This window comes from Zootermopsis nevadensis, unplaced genomic scaffold (genome assembly GCF_977971745.1).
Source record: "Zootermopsis nevadensis isolate Lab colony 2312 unplaced genomic scaffold, Znev_1.0 Znev_ptg000024l, whole genome shotgun sequence".
Taxonomy (NCBI): Eukaryota; Metazoa; Arthropoda; class Insecta; order Blattodea; family Termopsidae; genus Zootermopsis; species Zootermopsis nevadensis.
The window spans coordinates 10121414-10141693 of record NW_028259156.1 but is presented as its reverse complement, the minus strand read 5'-3'; the positions used below and the strand labels follow the sequence as shown (position 1 = coordinate 10141693).

The window sequence follows — 20280 nt, the reverse complement described above, 5'->3', positions numbered from 1 at the left end:
AGTCACAAAATGTAGGTTCATACTCTGACAGAGTAGCTGATAAACATGTTTTCTGTTCAGAATCCAAACCCAACTCAGGACAAACGCAGTCAAGTGATGGGGTTGGCAGCAACGTCCACCAGTCGAAGCCATCCCTGGATGACACTCGTCCCTATTTGGGTCATACGTCCCTGCTTGCCCCAGCTATCAAGTCAGAACCCTCTGAACACCAATTCAACAAAATGGCAACCAACACAACTGCTCTGACAACAGGAACTGGTGTCTACTCAAGTTTCACTGCCGCAAATCATCACCAAATTAACAATCATCAGATATTTGGCTTTCCACCGCCCCCACCACCCGTAGCACCAGGTTCAGCTGGTGATGTCAGCAGTTACGTCATGGGTCATCATCATCATCATCATCATCACCACATGACTGCGGCGAAATTAATGGCGACTACATAGTGCGACTAGTAATTCCACAATGATGTCACAAGCGCCCAGAAAACTGCATTATTTTGCGAGTGTTTACTCCGTGTCGTGGGATAGAGCGAGTATCTGTATTCCTCGACACAGCACCAATACTTCGAAAACGACCGAGTGGTGATCACTGCGAAAACCAAAAGAACTCAAGAACAGCGAATCCGAACTAAATTCTGTGAAAATAAGTGACAAGTGTGGGAGCAGGTCAGTTTCCTGTGTTATATATTTGCGAAAGAGAGACGTCAGCTGAAATTAAATACTACTTTTGAGTCCAAAATTTACAAACTGTACGACACGACACTTCGTATCCTCTACTAAAATGAGTATGTTATCAGTCAGAACGCGCAATCACTTCCGGGATCCCTTTCAGAGTCGAACAAGAATTGTTCAAGGAAAATAATAACGCAAGAGGATGTTAAAAGGAAAACTTTAAGAAATATTATCAGTTATCAGTAATTCGACGTGACCTTGAAATTAATGGCCAAGATGTCTTAAAATTTAAAAACAGTCTGGCTCAAACTGCAAGCAAAATCTTTAAGTAATCCTGAAGCGCAGTTTTAAGGCAACATTAATTAACACAAGTAATCGTGTACTTCAAAATTACAAACAGGTTTTCACGAAATTATTACTCTGAAATTGTTTTTAAACATAGAAAGAGGTTTTAAGTACACCAATTCCTCGATATGTCGTTATTTGGTTCCTTTAAAATGCGACGGATGAGGAAATAGACGGACTGACATAAACTAAAATGACAATTCGTTCCGGTTTCATATAATCGTGTATCAGATCACTTTTTTATAAATAAGCACAGCAATTCAGATCATTTTAAAACGGTTTAGTAAATAGATACAAATTTTATACATACATACAAGCACAGAATTAAATTAAAAACAATGTTTAATATTAAATAATTTTATTCAAGAAGTTGAGGGCTGTGAATCATCCGTAATCTTGAAAAAATCTAGAGTTGGTTGGATTCTAGTTTTCTTCATTTCAGTAAAAACTTCTTTGTAGAAGCTAAGATCAGCGTCCACATTTTTAATAATTTTCAATTTCGTTTCCAAAGTCGTGACTACTCTCTTAGCTTTTCTAACTGACTGTGCAGACATGGCCATTGATTTTATCGCAAGACAAATAAACAAATAAGGTGAAAGTACTCTGTGTTCTACGGGTCTTTTTCAGCAAGGGGAATGCTGTTGGTAGTATATATTCTACTTTACGTCGCGATTTCCCGCTCTGCGGATCAAACTTACGAATTCCGGCCGAATTACCAATCGAGATGGATAAAGGACACCGATGATGGAAAGGAAAACAATGGTCTAAAGAGTAAAAAGGATACGACAAACGACGGATTCAGAGCCGACGAATAAACGAAGGCTTGCTGTAGGTTCATGCCACATGACAGACGTAGGTTCCAGTTCTAGTTCTAGTAAACAGGCCTACAGAATGCGCCAATGGTACGCTCCTTGGACTTTTCTATTTCCATCAACAACAAAACATTCACAGACCACACATTGACTTCTACTCCGAAAGACTAAACGTGCGAACTAGCAGGTTTTTCTATTGCAGTTCGGAAAATTACGATTTCTGTTCCCATCATAATATGAAAGAGAAATAATCTGCAGAAAAGTATTACTTTACCACTTTCCCTGAAGTTACTTAAAAGCGTCATAGAAGCTAGAATGCATACAAGGTATGCGAAGCAGCATATAAATACGAATCATAATTGAACAACAATAGAGGTGGAAAGTATGGCGACATAAGTGAACTATTTAAGATGGTTTATCTGCCACAGAAGTGTATAAAATTGTTTCCATTTAAATAACTTTAATATATACGAACTTTTAAATAATCTATCTGACAACTATTTAGCAATTATTATATAAACAAAGATGGCAAATTCACAGCGTGTGACAAATATTTACATTTTTACATATGCATATTTAGTAATACCTCACTAGTAGCCTACTGCACGTTCCCCATCTCCGAAACAACGCAGTAAAGGAAGAAATCGTTATCGAAATAAAACATTCATTCATCTTCAAGTCTATACACAACTGTTTCTAACCCCCTAAATTATTACACCGTGTAAGGATTATAAAGTTTTTCACACTGTTTAGATGTATTTCATAAATTATTTTAGAGCAGCGTTTTCAACCTATGGTACGCTTACCACTGGTGGTACACGAGCCAATATTAAGTGGTACGCGAACTAAGTAAGAAAATCAAAAGATTATAAAAAAACAATAAATAAGTTTTCCCTAAACGAATTTGGTTAGTGGTACATTTAATGTGTTAAATTAGAATTAGTGGTACGCCAGCGAAAAGGGGTGAGAACCCCTGTTTTAGAGCACAGTGTCTTCTCGATCCTCCAACCTTCGATTTGTAATTTATATCTGTAGTATCGAACATTAGCACTGCCTGAACAAGTAGTGAATCGATTAAGTGTTTGTGGCAGTGTTAATAAATAGCAGGCATAATACAGCGTACGTACTTTTGCCACCAACTAAACAGATTTCCAAGCAAACGTAATGTTTAACATTCAGACTATTTTATATGCACCACTCATTAATAAAAAAATCATGTCGCATTTAAAGCTACAATCTGGCATTTACCTGGAGGCACTGAACAAAGAATGGTGAATATTTCCTGGTTCCCGCCATTTTGTAAGTTACAAAAAATTTTGTCTGTAGACCTACAGGACAAGTTTCTTGTTCCACCCAGCAATGCGGCATTGTACAGAGATTAATAATTACAACCCCAAATGTTTCCATTTACCATAATATTTAATGATTCAGGATAAAAATATACCTAAATAAACAAGGCTATATAATGTTATTATTGTGTCATCATTATTAATTAATATTTAAAATGCAAATTATACCATAAATTTTTAATTGCACAATTTTCCCTTCAAGACCACGGTCGTAATTAAATATTTAATAATGCATATATAATTATGTAATTTATAATCAAAGTTATTTCATGGACAATTTTTCGGTTCAAAAATTTAAAGCAGAATTTAACATTCTGGTGTAGTTACCACACTTCTTTATATTAAAAAAACAGGAACCAGTAACGAATAATTACGATGATATTTTCTTATAAATTTATATCAGATCATTAAAATTAATATCCTTCTTTTGCATATTTTATCTGACATTAACTTTCTTCGACACTAAGCCTTAAAATTTTGTAAAGAAATGCAACAATTGAAAAAAACTATAGAATTTAGACTAGACAATTTTATATGTAATTGCCCTACTGTGATCGTGAGAAATGTGTGTCGTGTCTTGTGGTGTTGACGTAATGAAGCACGTGTGTGTTTGAATGTTTCACAATAGACGGCGTATGATGGATACCATGACAGAAACAAACGTTGTTCGATGTCCATACATTAATATCGCCAAGTAGCATTAGCTAAGTATTTTCAAGTAACCCATGTATATAAACACAACATTAAAACTTTGATTAACTCAAATTCTCTGTGGTTAATAAATTCCTTCCCGTCCTGGTTGACAAGGACCTGCATCCTCTCATTCGCAAATACAGTCCAGTTTCTCTGACTGAAAACCTTACACAAATTCTCAGTGTACCATGAGGTGAAAAAGTATCAGGATTTAACGTGTCTCTCCGCAATGCACCAAGTATTGGTAACCTGTAATTCCTACCCTATCAGTACTTAGGTATTTTATTTATGCTGTTGGTCACATTGTCAATTTGCTTCAGAGCTTGCGGACTGAAGCGATGCATCAAAGGAACTCATGCATTTGTGAGTAGGACACAGTTAAAAGCCAAGCCGCTGTGTGCATTACGTTTATGTGAATTAGGTAATAAAGTTATGATTGTACGAAAACAAATGTTAATTTCAGGAAGCTTGCTTTTAGATCATAAGAAGGTTCTGAGGAATGTAAATAAATGGAAGATCAAATTATTTAAACCGCGCAGGTGGAATAAAATATGAAGATGATCGTGTGTGCTGTGCAGGTAAGGACTTGGAAGGGAACTGCCGTGGCCTGTTCTTAAGACGCTATCTTCGCATTCATGTGAGAAAATGAAGGAAAAATCCCAGTCAGCATAGCTAGTAGCTCCACCAGGATGGAGTCACCATATCTTAAAAATAAATTTTGGAATTCGTACGAAAAATAGGAAGGTTACGTAAGTTACTTTATAAGTAATTAAAAATTATACCGATTATTCTTGGTTTATTTAACAACGCTCTTTTTTTCTGTGAATGGTGTGAAGAAAGCAGTCGATGTCCTTTTGTAGGGTGCTCCCACAGCATTTGCTTCAAGGAACTGAGGAGTTTCGAACTGGAACCTCCGAATATGAAGCGGGGGTTTAATGACGCTGGCATCGCCATGTTTGACTGTGCAGAACTGAAGTAACTGAGACGAATCTCATTGTACAAAACTCTCATTATCACGCCTCTTTTGAAATAAAATATTAATTATGATAGGTTCGATCAATTCTATTAAGGTACCTGAATTAACCTTCTCCATCCAAATCTGTCAAATGGTTCTCGAGTTGAATTGAATAAACAGACGGACAGACGGACGGACGGACGGACGGACGGACGGACAGACACGACCTGTCCATAATGCGTTCTCGCTGTGCGCTTCGTTCAAAGAACGCGTAACAATTTTGTTGTCAATGTGTCCTCTTTGGAGTACACACACATTCCAAATGTGTTTTTAAGTCACATAATATGCATAGGCTTCTAACATTATGAATGCCGATGACGTCATCACGCATTTGCAGACGATCATGGGTTATGACATCATAATCCTAACATATCACAAATTGAAACATCCGTCAAGTTGGCATTTCCGACTGTAGGAAATTAAAAAGTGCAATGTGGACTGTGCCACAATGGAAGTCTCCATACCAAATTTCATAAAAATTCGTTCCCGAAATGTGTGCTACTTCATACGACCACCGATAGATGGGAGCAGTGTGTAGAGTAGCAAGGTCAGGAGTTAGTGGGCTCACGATACACAAATTTCCTCACATACATTTCACACGATATTGATACACACTTTGAGCAATTATATAAAATAGGTCTGTACTAACCAACAGCCTCGGCGTTGATGATGTCTTCCACAACTCGGGCAGAACGCCCATCTTCTTTTGTATAGGCCTATAACCAAAGTATACCTGTTGCTCACAACTTGTAGAAACAAAGTACAGTATATTGACTCTGTAAACAAAAGAGCTTGGCTAAGGAATATAAAGACTTTAAACACCGCACTTCATAAACAGTAAGTACACTGTCTTCTCTGTTCATGTGATGTAGAAGAGCACAAATAACGAACCATCTTTTTATCGGAAAGAATTTCGCTACATCACTTGTTTCAATATTATCTCGAAACATGCTCACATTGATACAATAACACTAGAAGCCGCCCTCAAACGAGTGCACCATGAACTTAAATACTAAGGTTATAAATCACCATGTAGGATGTAATTAAAACATAGATCCATACTCACCTGAAACTATAATGTTTTTGCCAGAGTATTTATTTCAATTCACAATTTCAAAAACTCGTCTTAGCAACACCAACTCCCCACTCAAACCGCACAGTCAATTCCAGAGAGACAGTTCTTTCCTGTCATAACAGAAGCGCTTTGTGATAGTACGTTTTTGAGTGCGTTCATTAAGCACGGTACAGTAAGGTAAATACGAAACCTTCTGACGTAATAGGGCAAGGTGGTTTTGATTTAGTCATTTTTGTGCTGGGGAAAGTTAAAATATGCAGACGATCTCCTCGAATTTCTAGAACCAAGACACAAAATTGTGTCATTAAATTGACACCAATTCTTTCATTCCAATATTCAGTGCTAGTAATGATGACGACCAGTGAGAGATACTAGAATAGTTTACTAAATTAAAGATGTATTATTTCCAAAAAGTAGTCTGCTTTTAATTGATTTTTACTAAAACTCTGAACAGATGCTTCATAAAACTTTTGCAACAGTGCCTTGCCTTATACTTATTTGTCTGTTGTTTGAAATATGGAAGGAAAATTAATCTGGTTACTTTCCTTTAGCTTGTTTTTAAATGTGAGATATAAATTTTAATCTCACGTTATGATTTTCTAAGAGCACGCTTCAGAAAGATTTCTGTAAAATAAAATAAAGTGATGGAGAAAATTGCATCTGTAATTTTTATACTATGTTAAACTTGAACAATAATTTCCCACAAAAAATGTTCTGGTCACTTCCCTGATTTTTCAGTTTGAGTGCCCCATTCATAAAGAAACAATAATATAATAACATCACTAGATCCACCTGTAATATTGTCAAAATACCTAAACATATATTAATCTGATATCGTCTTTTGAAGTTTCATGGATGTACGTAGTTTTTCATAAAGTTTAAACTATTACAAAGGAAATGTTTAAGATCAGTAATATGCACTTAGAATTAAAATGATTTTTGTAGCTTTATGCAGTGACTCCACAAGGGTCACGCATATAAATTCAGTATCAAAGGTGTAAAATATTACAGTCATAACATAAGTGCCAAGATCTGAATATTATATTTCTGTAACTTCAGTTTGTCTTCTATCAACTGTGATCTTACAAAATGTAAGATAAATTCTGTATATAATTTTCATTCCCTATAATTTATTGTATTGTTATACAAAAATTTAGACATTACTGGTATATATTAGCATGTGTATGTAAACCACTTAAATTACGTACACAGACAACAATAGTTTCGGACCGCATACATTTTTCCCTAAATGTCATCACTGTCGACTGTGTACTCAAATACAAATTTACAATCCTTTAAAATTTCTGTACATCTTGAATAATTTTTCAAGTAATTTTATTTATCATTTACTCACAGTAAGTATACAAGATGCAGTTTCATACTTTAAAATTGATGCTGCTATTAGAAACAGAATTTATTTGTTTGGAGCGATCGAGTTTATTCAGCAGGCTTACAAGTGTAATACAAGAGGCACTGATCATAGCAGCACTTGTCAGTGCCTGCACACTGTCGGTCACTCTCGCAGACAGGGGGAGACTGGTTGTTACTCCCTGGCACAGCTGCCCCAGATGCCACTGGGCAGATGGGTCGAATCAGAGGGCATCTGCCTGTTTTCACTGAAATTAAAGAAATATAAATCATAAATGTTTTCCCATATCTGATAACTTCTTCTTCTCTTGCACTACAGCCCTTGGTGGGCTCTGGTATCCCGAACAATATGTCCCCATCTCCTCCTATCTTGAGCTACCTTCTTCCAGTTGCACACTTTCATCTTTGTCATATCTTCCTCTATCGCATCAATCCACCTTCCCCCTTGGTCTTCCTTTAGGTCTTCTTCCCCACAGTTTCTGGTTTAATACCAAATGTGGCAGTCTAACCTCTCCCATTCCGACCACATGTCCCGGCCATCTTAACCGTTGTGATTTAATATATCTCACAACGTGCTCATGATGGATCAATTACCATATCTGATAACAGCTATACAAATAATTATTATGAGTTACAGACGATCTTGCTTACAGTATTTTTAGCCTACTTTCCTAATTTATTAGGAAGGAAAGGTTTATATTATCTTCCCATGTGTCTTATGTTTCTCTCTGCCTAATAACTTCTGAACCCTGCTTCTGCAGCCTTGCCAAATATGTATTTAGCTTTAAATGTAATGACGATGATGAATGAACAACTGGAGCCAGGTATATGACATTTGGCATAGAGACTGCAAACATACACACAAATTTTGTATCAAAGTTTGAGGTTATGGCTGACAAATTTAATATAGCTGAAACCCGTACTAATGGTTATTATGCACAGAAATGAATCACTAAATTTCTGGGTTTTGATTTGTAGTTCCTGCTAGCCTCTTCATATACACTAATATATTTGAAAGAAATGAGGTATAATAAATTTTTCCCAGCACCTTTTGTTAAATAACAGTTTTCAGTACTCCGCAGCCAATCCTCAATTCACACATCTCAATAATCTTACCGTAATTATCGCAGCAGTAGTACTGCATCGGCTGCCATGGATATAAGCATGGTAACTGGCACCATAACCTGCATGGGCCTGTTCCTGACACAGAAGTAGCTGTCGACTGGCTGTTGGTGCTAACAGTCAGTAATAAGATTAACACTATTCTGAAGTTCAGCGTGGTTTTCTATGGGAAAGACAATTAGTAACATAAGTTAATTACAGTACAATACAAATTTTGTGTTCTGCGTATATCAGAATGTTAACAGAATCAATCAGATATGTCTTCTGTCAACGGAAAAAGTGATAAGCCAACATAAGGAAATAACACTAATAACAACATACCATAATATCTATGTAGCACATGTAGTCAAATGTATGTTGAGTTAAACTTTTCCTTATTGCTAATGAAAGAAGAGTTTACACACAGACTGGCAAAAGAAGAACAGTGGCACATTATTTCCCAAACTACACACATATTACTGACCCTGTTTGCATTCAGTGCTAAAATGTGATATGGCTTAGTCCAGCCACATAAATAAATTACTAAAAAACTAGATAATCTGATAATTAAAATAACTTTACTACAAAATACGGTGTTTTAACTCTGAGTTAGTAAGTATTATCCACTACAAATCACGGACATGTATAAATTACCTAAAATGAACAAAGGTACAGTATTGTAATTCACATTATTTATACATACTTATAACACTTTTGCTATAAACAAGAAATACATCTATAAGTCATGGGTGGATGTGTCAAGTATATGACCTAGATGACTTTGATGAACTTCAACCTGATAAAAAAGACAGATATAAACAAGAAAGTATGAATGAGATCTGAATGTACAAACTTCCCACAAGAGGAAAAACAAACTTATGACCTAAAATATGCAAATAATAAAAGACACAGAGGCCAGGGTAATCATCTCATCTTCAGTATTTAAAATCTTACAACTTATTACTTATTCTAGATTCTGATATTTGTAAATGTTGATTATATAATTTTTATTGTATGACCTAAAGACTCATTACTACAATAAAAGCACATAAAAGAATCTAGCTCAATCCAGTCTATATAATTATGACATATTATCTCAAGACCCACTGATATGTAAAATGCTTACCTACTATACTCTATTCGATGTTACATAGTTCCATTACAGTTTACAATGTTCAGAGCTCTCACATCACTGCTCGACTTCTCTTAAATCTGTCACTTTGGATATTGTCACCATCACATTACAGGTGACACTGCTGTCACCTTACAGTCATTTTATATGGTATTGTCACTAATGCAGTGGCCGCACGGTCTGAGGCGTGGGCCTTGTGCCGCTTGGTCGCTGGGACCATGGGTTCGAATCCCACTCAAGCCATGGATGTTTGTCCGCGTTTTTCTGTGTTGTGCTGTCCTGTGTACAGGTAGAGGCCTTGCGACGGGCCAATCCTTCGTCCAAGGAGTGCTACCGAATGTCTATAGATCAAGCCAACGAAAAGTTGGGATCCACAGTGCTCAGGCACTTGCAGAAAGTGTCGTCCAAGTATCCCCCAGTATTGTCACTAATGAAGTTATCCGCTGAGATGCGGGAAATCTTAGGAGCTGTCTTCTTTCATATAACCATAATAATGACACATACAGTTTGTACATATGTCACAATAGTTTGTCAGTTATTAAAACTATAAAATTAATTAGTGTTCAATTAATGAAGTTTTGTGTTACTGCATTTACAAAATTAACATCTCTTATTCAGAATGTCTACTGAATTTTCACCACAATAAAAACATACTAAGCCTTTAGCCATCATCTTCTACCAGCGAGAAAGTCACCGATGATTGATTGATTGATGACAATTGATTGATGTATTATTTCCTTCTTACCCTAATACAACATTTGGAACTAAGTCAGATGAAGTCACATAGGACTGGAGAAAAATATCCCATAAGGAGCATCATCATTTATAATATTTGGATATTTAAATCAAAAGGGATTAGGTGGGTTGGACATGTCACATGCCCTGCGCAAGGGAGAATACAGTATTGCATACAAAATTTGTATTTAAAAGACCTGAAGGGAAGAGATCACTTGGAAGGCCAGCCAAAAGTGGGTATTAAAATGTGTCTTAGAGAAATAAAATGTGAAAGTGTGGACTAGATTGAACAGGCTCAGGGCAAGATCTATTGAGCAAACACAGCGATGAGCCTTTGGATTCCACAGAATTTCTCACCAACTAAGGAAGGAACTGTTGGAGGAAGACCTTGCAGTTTACAGGCAGTTTTTCCTGCAGTAAATTAAAGAAAGGAGCAACATCAAGATAAACAATTTGACACATTAGCTGTGCAAAAAATATACTTTGTATAATGGGTATTCATAGAGCACACAATTTATTCCTCTACAATGAGCTGAATGATATCCAATCTGTCCTCTGACAATTGTGCGTCCCACTGTACAGCTGGACAAATGAATATGTGACTATGGGTGTAAAAGAAGGACATTATTCCTAACAATAATAATAAACAGTTGTGTCAAAATAAATTACTCAAGCCAGAATATTAAGGTGTTTTGGAAGCAGTACATTTCCTTTTGTTGAGCTTTTAAAGGGCATTTGAAGAGAATTGTGGTGTTAGTACCAAACACCTTTAAATATTTTGGTAACAAATTACAAATTAGGTAGGAAGTAATTTGAAGTGGGAAATACTGTCAGTTGGAATAGAATAATGAGATTTCACAGACCATAATTTTCAAACTGAATATATTTCATTCACTACACAAGTTAACAAATAATGCCTGTCAGTTCTTAATTTGTAAGAAAGAAAGACCGAAGGTCCTTGGCCGGTGGAAGACAGGCAAAACATTATTATTCGGGTAACATTATTAACACTTTAATTTAGCTTAACTCTGTTTTATGTAAAAATAATAAGTTACACGTTAAAAATAATAAGTTGACTGCACTTCATATGAGACCTGACGTGGCCAGATTCTTCACAAATTAAGTCCTGATTAAAGCAATGAATTAGCTGAAGTTTCCACTGTGACAAGTACTGGTCTGACAAGATAAAAAAAACAAGATGTATCTACGCTTGAATTGTGATGTTCAAAGACGATTTTCTATAAAAGATTCAAAATATAAGGTATAATGGTACAAAACATATCATGTATTGCAAAATTAACACTTCAGCAATTGCACAACAACTTTTAAAGTTGTCTTAATTTTTATCCTACAGATGGCGATACTAACAAGCTTTTCTATTTAGGAAAGTCATGAAAAGTCCATCAACAAAAAGATCAACAGACTTAGGAAATAACTGCTAATGAAAGCAACGTAGAATGAGTAACAGATTTATGAAAGGTGAGATGAACTACAGAACTCAAGAATGCAAAACAATAGTAATCAATATAAATTTTTCATTTGCTTCTTGACTTAAACACTTAAGAATTCACTGGTCTAGCCTGCTTTGTGAGAAATAGTATGACAATATAGCAGCACTGGCTCAGTTAAAATACACATTTTATTTCTGCACTCTAAACATCTGTTGACTAGCAAAGTGGGAAATTAAATTATTTATGTTATGATATTACTGTAGATGTACGCACATATTCATATCTTAAGTTGAAGGGAGGAAGACTAGCAAATAAAAAGAGTAAAAACTTTGTCAAACGAACAAAGTAGGCCATTCTATAAACATTTAGGCACTAACCTTGTGTTGAATAGGGTCTTAAAAAGTCTTAATTTAATTATCATATAATTCTGAGTATAAAAGAAAACAGTTTGTTCACAAACACATTTTCACTACTCAAGTCTCCACATCATGCCACTGCCTCACTATAAACTAAATAATATCAATGTGGTGGAGGTAAACATAATTGTACAGAATATACAGCAAATTTATATAAAAAATATAAAAATATTATATAATGTACATTACTTAACACTTACTAAAAACTAAAATGCATTAAATTCATGCACATCCAGTTTTAAACATCTGTTTGTGACATTCAGCTATTCTTGAAACAAAATTCCAAGAAGTTGTAAGGGTTAGTAAGAAACAACTTCTTCTCTATCCTTTAAGCTATATCAATTTTGAATTCACATTCTAATATTCATCATAATCTAGTAAAATAATCTCAACCAAACAGAAATAAGCTGCCATAGTTATGGTAACTTCTGCACCAACAGTATCATACCATCTCAATATAAAATGAGTTAAAAAAAAAGACTAGTGGACAAAAACTTGAAAACATATAGGGAATTAGAGAGAAACACTTCACAAAGTTTGAGTATCTCTTTGTGACAACAAGCATGACTATTTCATTTATCCACACATACACTAATAGAAACAATAAATAATGCATCAGTTGAATTTGCAAATTGTTAACTCTGAATTGAGTATGTCTACAACTGGCCCAGGAAGAAGAGTCCTTGCCATAGTTTGGTGTCTCACCCTATACAATACTGTTTCACATGCTGGGCAAAGAAATTCATTGTACAACACTTCCAATGAAACTCTGCTCAGTTTGGATGAAACATGTAACGCAGCCTTTATAGGCACTTGAAAATAAAACTTTGCACCAAAACCGAAAAATTACAATTTTTATAAATATCTCTTGCAGTATGTTAGAAACATGCGAATCTAATTCACAAATACCGGCATATGGTTTGTACAGTATGACTACTTTTTCTTAGATATTTCTGACTATTTTTGAATTGCACAGCATGAATTTTAAGACAATTCAAAGTTCTCACCACCTTTATTTGGAAATATTTCTCTGCATTTGCAAGAGAAAAGTCACACCATTTTTTTCATTATATTATTAACACAACATGAAACCAGAATTACATCTAATAAATTTAGCAACTAAATAATATTTAATAATACAAAACAAACTAATGCTGTGATAATAGTTTATTATAAAAGGGAAGATTTGTGAAAATCCACTATGTGAAATTCAGTGAGAAAGTATGTCAGCGACTTAAACAGAAAGTTAAGATCTGTGTGAGGTGTCTGACTGTTATACTACTTCGCCAGCACATTTCTGATGTGGGTAATAATAAAACATACAGTACTTCTGATTTAATTACAATAAAAACAAACAAGCTATTTACAGATTCACTGAAAGACAAATGGAATAATTAAACCCAGTGAGGGATTTTCATGTCTATATTTCCAATCTTAATTCCATCTTGCATTAACAAAACATGGAATTACAACATGAAAGAAAATAATAATGTTAAAGTTTATAAAATGGCCCTATCCTGGCTACCTTGTGACTAAGGAATTATGTATGTAATTTATTTTCATAGATACAATCGACTTTTCAAAGAATATCCTTCACCATAGAGTGAGTGAATTAATATGATACTAATAATCTCATTTGAAAATTGTGTAAACTGTTTGCCAGCACTAACCAAATTTCTATGCATGAATATCACATTCACAACCAAATGGAAAGAATGTCACATATTTTTTAGACAGAATTTGTAAATGTGCTTATAACATGGCACCATACAGATTTCTCATAAGTTACAGTGGTTCCTCAAACTAAAATATTTTATACAGTCACCAACCACATAAATCACTATATATTCATGGGTCTCATGCTTACCTATAACATTCCGCAGAAATGTTTAGACTTTATAATATAACTGGAAAAAAAGATGACTATCCTAATCCTAAATGCAGTTCTGTATTTCATTCATCTGAATAAAACATACAGCATGTACCTGCGCCTTATTTTGAGAAAATTCATCTCATGTGTATCAAATGTTTTTTTCTCAGTATAATAAAATGGTAACAAGTATATTTTTATGGCAACATGAAAAGAAAGAAAATATCTTCTTTTTTAAAACTTAGCATGCACAACTTCTAGCAAGTAAAACTAAACATCAGTATTTGGTTATTTGGTTTGTTCTGTTCTAGTCAATTGACAATTTCCATAGTGTGCAAACAGCTTCCCCAATTCATCAACAAGATTAGAAAAATAATTCTGTTGACATCTACTTGCCTCTCAGATGTAGTCCCTTTTGAGGTACTAACATCCCATGACAAATATTATAGGTGTATATGGTCAGTATTTGTGAATTGTCGACTCACAGAAACAAGTCTAAGTCTGCCAGAGGGGACTGCTAAATTCATAACCTTCCAAGTAAAGAATAATCTTATTAACCTATAAAAAAAATTAAAATTAAATCCGTGGCGTAACAGCCCTCTGAGAGCCAAAGCCGACTAGCTGGCTTCACGTTCACATGCCTAAGCAGAGGTGAACGATCATCCAACCAGATATAGGGTGATGTGTGGTCAGCACGACGAACCCCCAGCCATTGCTAGCTTTCCTGACCGGATTACACTACTCATTGTAGCTCCCCAATTTCCTCACGATGCTGGGTTGGCACCAGTCCCATACACTGGTCAAAAGCTCATGAGAAAATTTCTTCTCCCCCGAGACTCGAACCAGCGCGCATTCTGTATCGCCGGTCCGAAGCATGATGCTTCAGACCGCGCGGCTATGGCACGGGACCTTGTTAACCTATAACTGCATCATAAATGTAAGCACACCAGAAAAATTCTTAGGAATTATATAAGCTTTTATAGCACTGGAAGAATAAGAAATGTACTCTGTTTTCACTGAGTATGTAAATTCATAAAAATAAAGACTTCCTTTGTATCAAAGATATTTAAATGGAGTATTTCACTGTGCACTGTGTTTATAACAAGCCTTACAGAAAAAAAAAAAAAAAATGTGACATTACATAGCATAACATGAGATAATGTCTTAAAATATTGCTCACTCTACTCCCTGGATGATCAAATATGTGAGAATATCTCACGATTCTCATTATTAATAATATCTATCGTGTCAGATCTAGAAACAAAAGACTGAACATTACAAGCTATATAATGAAGTAGTCTCTACAGCACAGAACACTTTCACTAATTCATTTAACCTTTCTTGTATGGGAATAAGGGATTTAAACTTCCTGTACTACGGAGCTGCCGCGCAGACTTTAACTCCAAAGATTAAAGGTTTAGTTTTATGTTTCTGCAACAAACAATTATCTGTATCATGTGTGTGAGATATGAAACACAGATGATAAAGGTTAAAGGAGTGTCCACACTGAAGTCCACAGTGCTAAAGTTGGCATATCTTAACAACGTTGACAAACTTTAATATCTGAACCTACTTAACATACAGTTTGCACCTACATTTGTGTGTACAAAGGTTCCTATCTTTACAATATTTTTTGGTTGAATGCAACAGTATGTTGTGCATGACAATAAAAAACACAATGAATTTAATGCTTATTACAAAATATGAGGGAATTATGGAGGTTTAAGTAACAATAATTAAAATTAAATATTTTGACAGTGAAGATAAAGGCATTCATGTGGGTTTCACACATGAAATTCAATGTTAACTTCACGACTTTATCTTTTAAAAATATTACCTCTTCCATTTATCACATGAGTAACAGCACCTTTCCTTCTAAAAGACAACTGGTCCCAACTATCACATGTGTTACCTATTAATTCTACAACTTATTCCTTGAGTGCAGACGTGTGTGTATAATGCTCATATAACTGGAAATTTTTGGTCAAGTAAACAAAGTTTTCTTACTCAGTATGAAGAAAAGGCTATTTAAAAGTTATTTTGTTCAAGAACCAAACATTGAAGTGGCTGACGCTTCTGTTTTGTGTCTGGGAGTTTCTGGCCTTTATTACTGGTCCAGGGGCCAGACAGTCTGTTTTAGTGATTTTTTCCCCCCAGGTTGATATAATACCTTAAAACTGGCTACAACAGGTTCCTTCCACACCCTTCCCAATTCACAACAACTCTCACATTTAACACCAAATGCAATCTATAAAATAAAATAATCAGCAAGGACCCACCAAGGAAATGAATAATATTAAAAATGCCTACTGATAGTATTTACTGAACTATTCTTGAACGGTGTTAACAATAACTCTTAGTGTGGACACACCTTAAACCAGGTTCTGTAAAAAACAATGTTAAAGACTAGATCCTTCTTCTACTGCAGATTTTTGGGTGCAACTTACAAGGATTTCTAAAGTAACAGGAAGTATACCCATCATGATTTCACATGTCTATTCATAAAATGGGTTTTGGCATAAAATAATGTGGATCCTGTATCAGATCTGAGGTTATCATGGGCATGAAGATGACAGTGTTTGTCTTCATAAAGATGAAAGCAGTAAGTTCCTCCAAAATGATAGTATCTATCTACGAGTCCACACGGTGACAACCCAGTAGACCAACATTAATATATTTCTGGGTGACAACACCATGTAAAAGTGAAAGCCATATTTCTTTTTCCATATTCAAGGTGAAATGACTAGACAATGGCCCAGTCAATACTTACAATACAGATCAATGTAAACTGCTCCATTTGATTCATCAATCCATAGCCAATGAAAAATGAAAGTGGGGATGGAAGAAGGGAGAAAAAAGAAAGATATGAACAAGAAGTGAAGAAAATGGAGGGGCCCTTCAGATAGATGTATCAGGCACTGGAGTAAACATCAGAACATGCAGGCCAAGTAAAGTTCAGGTATCTTACTTGCTTCTTCAGAACATTTTCAAAGTTGAGCTGAGCTGGTTTTTCATCATTCCAGGCATTCTGCTGCTTCCCCTCTCCCAAAATATGTAGGCCCTTTAAAAGTACAATTTTCTGCCTAATTTCATTGGTTATTGCTTGACAAATCAAATGGAGCAATTCTCATGACCTGTACAATTAGGAGTCACTTTGAAGATGAAGGCAGCAAGTTATCGTAAATGGCAGCAATACAGCCTACATCTTCACAGTCTCATAATCCAGACAGAAACACAATCAGCATATCAGCACTAGCACTGAATCACCATGGAAACCTGTGATCTTCTTGATGGAGGATGATTCTTCCCTAATCAAGTTCAAAAGCATTAGAAGATATACATGATTTGGGATGTCAATGCATGATGTTTGTATCACAAGACTGCACTGTAATAATGTAATCAAAATAATGTGATGCCAACTCAAAACACCAGTGTCCAAGACGAATTCTTGTTTTAAAATTTGCAAAACAACACACTATGTTCCAGCAGTGTTTCCATTTAAGCTGACAAGCATGCCAGCATATTAAAACAGTGATAACTGGTGTCTAGATGGACGTTTAAGTTCTTCATGTTTAGAAATTTTTCATACTTAACAAAAAATAAAAAAATCAGCAACAAAAGAAAACCATTTGTTGTAGAAGCTGTGTGTATGAACATCTTAATTTCTTCTAAGCTCCTCATAATTTTAAATACATACTACCATGCTATAATCATTTCATTTCAGAATTCAAAACAAGGGAACCTTAAACTAATGTTATTCAGAGATGAATATTTAGATATAATATTCTAATACTGAGGTCTTAAAATTAATTTAAAACTTTACACAGTAAGAAAATATACCAATGTTAGTCTATGTCTGCAATGTGCAGCTCAAAATTACACTACTGCTAATGTGTACTTTCTGTAGTTTATCATCTAACACACTTCAAATTTATTGAAATAATTATTTGCTATTTGAAAGTATCACTTATGCTTGCCAGCTTGTTTTGTCACACTCATTCCCTTACCTGACATGTAAGGAGTTTCTGCGCACAAAAATTGTGTCGGAGAGCCCAAACTTCACTAGCACTGTGTTTCTTTGTGCAGGGCTCTGGCGCTACATCACGCCATGCCATTATCTAGGTGGGTCCTCTTTTTTGAGTCTGTTCTGTGCAACCTCACTTCAACACTAGTAGCAGATGGAGCTCCCACTTGATGGTCTGGTGTGGACTTAAGGAGGTCCGGTTGTTGACCTTGTTGCTGCTGGCTGGTGGAGCCCAGTGTACTACAGTGAACAGCAACAGTAGAGCTCAGTGTACTATAGCCTGTTCCTCCAGCTGTTGTGGGCTGACGACTCCGCTGCAGAGACCGATGAGACCCATTGCGAGTGAGAGTGCCCATCTGGGGTGTTCCAGGAAGACCATGCCCAAGAGCATTCATGTAGTCCGCAATCAGCAATGTCAGCTCCAAAATCTGTGTATCAAATTTTAGTTTGACTCTGCATCACAGTAAATATAAATGATGACAAATACCAGATATAAAGTATAATTTGAAAGTTAAATTTTAATACTGTGGTGGAACAAATATGCTAAATTCAAGGGCAAAGAAGTGTCAACATTGATCTTCTGGATTCTAATGCCATGAGGACTTACAGGTAGGAATCACCCTAAAGACAAGGTCAGTAAGTTCCTTCAAAATTATGGTATCCACTTACAAGTCTACACAATGCAGAAAACCAATGTTGACATCTTTACTACTGTGCAAACATTAAATCTCAAACAAAGAATTGATCAGGAGAAGTACAGATGTCAAGATCAACACAGAGTTGCATATGCTACAAGAACAAAAATATTGTATAAGAATGTAAACTCTATTCATTGTTTTTTTTTCTTTCTCTCATCCTCTTTTACCTGTAGGTGTCAAGGTTTTTATTTATTCATTTTTGATCTATTTTGGACAATGGTAGGACTCCTTGGATGAGTGATGAGCCCGAAGCAAGGCCTCTACCTATACAAACACAGAAAGACGCAGACAAACTTCCATGACTTGAGTGGGACTCGAACCCACGGTCCCAGCGGCCAGGCGCACGAGGTCCATGCCTCAGACCGCGTGGCCACTGCGGCTGGCCTGTTCATTGTTATGATATTAAAAGATCACAAGTCACTTTATACTGCTTGAAAATATGTGCAAAAAATACAACTTATTCTTTAATTGGTATCAGTACCAATAAAGGATTCCATGGAAAGACAGAAAAGGACAAAAAAGACTTTGCCACAAGATGATCCATTCTATGTGTTGCGGAGTGACCTGCCTTAGTCTCCTGCTAGATTAACATCGTTCATCTAGCAATTACAGTAAGTCAGGTACAGGAAAAGATCCATATTAAAGAAACAGAGAATATCATGCACACACATCTTTTTATTAGAATCATGTGTCACTTGTCAAAAAGACACGTAACTTTACTCCATTCTTCATATAACTCTCTTTGTTCACAATACACCAAATTTCACTTTAATACAGATAGTTCATCTTGATATTAGGACGAGAATTTGTTGCAAAGTGCATGCACTGAATAAAAAAAATCATGAAGCCAAAAACACCAAATCACAAGACTGGCTGTTCAGTCAACATACAGGCGTATACAGAAGTGTAATGGTATTATTCTTTACCTTTGGCTTGCTAAGACCAAACAGTAATTTCTGACTGCCTACGCCTTCTTCAGCTGATACCACAAGCATGAAGTCATCCTGACAGCCTCCGAATGTAACAACGGCTGAGTAAGGATACCTGCAGAAATTCCAGTTGTTAGAACATCTACATGTTTAAGAATTGTAATGCTGCTTCAACAAGCAGGAGACTGTCTTGAACTGCAAAAAGTGTCCCTGATTCCCAGACAGTAATAAATAACCAGGAAACTGATCAAAGGAGTTCCTTACATGTAACACAATGAAATACAGAATTACTGAATACAAGTTTCATAAATTATGATTATGAAAATAAAACATAAGACATGGATCACGGAAAAGATAAACTGTAATAATCATGAAATAAGAGAAGTGGAGAGCTTCAAGTACTTTGGAAGTAAAACAGTGGCAAGGGGAAGTGTTAAAGAAGACATTACAGAAGGAACATAAAATTCAGGAAAATTTTAGAAATTACTGAGGAACTTAATCTGGAAATGGGAAATATTTAAGATGGGAAAAATGTTTCTATATTATAACCCTGATAGAACAAATAACGCCTATAACAAGAACCTTATTATAAT

At 35.5% G+C, this 20280-nt stretch overlaps 3 protein-coding genes and 1 long non-coding RNA gene across 14 annotated transcripts in view; 1 reads left to right on the top strand and 3 right to left on the bottom strand.

The window, feature by feature from the left end:
- The window catches only part of LOC110831977 (uncharacterized), a 45459-nt gene extending 41514 nt beyond the window's left edge, over window positions 1-3945 (top strand). For both annotated transcript variants that reach the window (XM_022068562.2, XM_022068561.2), the window contains one exon: window positions 61-3945. In XM_022068562.2, coding sequence (XP_021924254.1) covers window positions 61-446 — 386 coding nt within the window. In that variant the 3' untranslated portion in view covers window positions 447-3945. The remainder of the gene's footprint in view (window positions 1-60) is intronic.
- Window positions 1-7132, bottom strand: part of LOC147872805 (uncharacterized) — a 159533-nt gene extending 152401 nt beyond the window's left edge. For 2 of the 4 annotated variants that reach the window (XR_015536961.1, XR_015536964.1), the window contains exons 1-2: window positions 5955-7132; window positions 5538-5664 (exon numbers count right to left, since the gene is read on the bottom strand). This is a non-coding gene — a long non-coding RNA (uncharacterized LOC147872805). Of the gene's footprint in view, window positions 1-5537; window positions 5927-5954 lie in introns of those variants that run through there. The other 2 variants (XR_015536963.1, XR_015536962.1) reach the window with 2 other exon arrangements.
- A 149-nt stretch (window positions 7133-7281) lies between these two features.
- LOC110831979 (uncharacterized) lies at window positions 7282-8935 on the bottom strand. Its single transcript, XM_022068566.2, has 3 exons — window positions 8775-8935; window positions 8448-8616; window positions 7282-7579 (listed from the first exon to the last, which is right to left on the bottom strand). Exons 1-3 carry the CDS (start codon window positions 8793-8795, stop codon window positions 7401-7403), a joined length of 369 nt encoding a protein of 122 aa, XP_021924258.1. The 5' UTR covers window positions 8796-8935; the 3' UTR covers window positions 7282-7400.
- Window positions 8936-11164: 2229 nt separating this feature from the next.
- Window positions 11165-20280, bottom strand: part of LOC110831959 (uncharacterized protein CG43867) — a 112947-nt gene continuing 103831 nt past the window's right edge. For all 7 annotated transcript variants that reach the window (XM_022068504.2, XM_022068507.2, XM_022068508.2 and 4 more), the window contains 2 exons: window positions 19685-19802; window positions 11165-18488 (listed from right to left, as the gene is read on the bottom strand). In XM_022068504.2, the coding sequence (XP_021924196.1) occupies window positions 18138-18488; window positions 19685-19802 (469 nt within the window). In that variant the 3' untranslated portion in view covers window positions 11165-18137. The remainder of the gene's footprint in view (window positions 18489-19684; window positions 19803-20280) is intronic.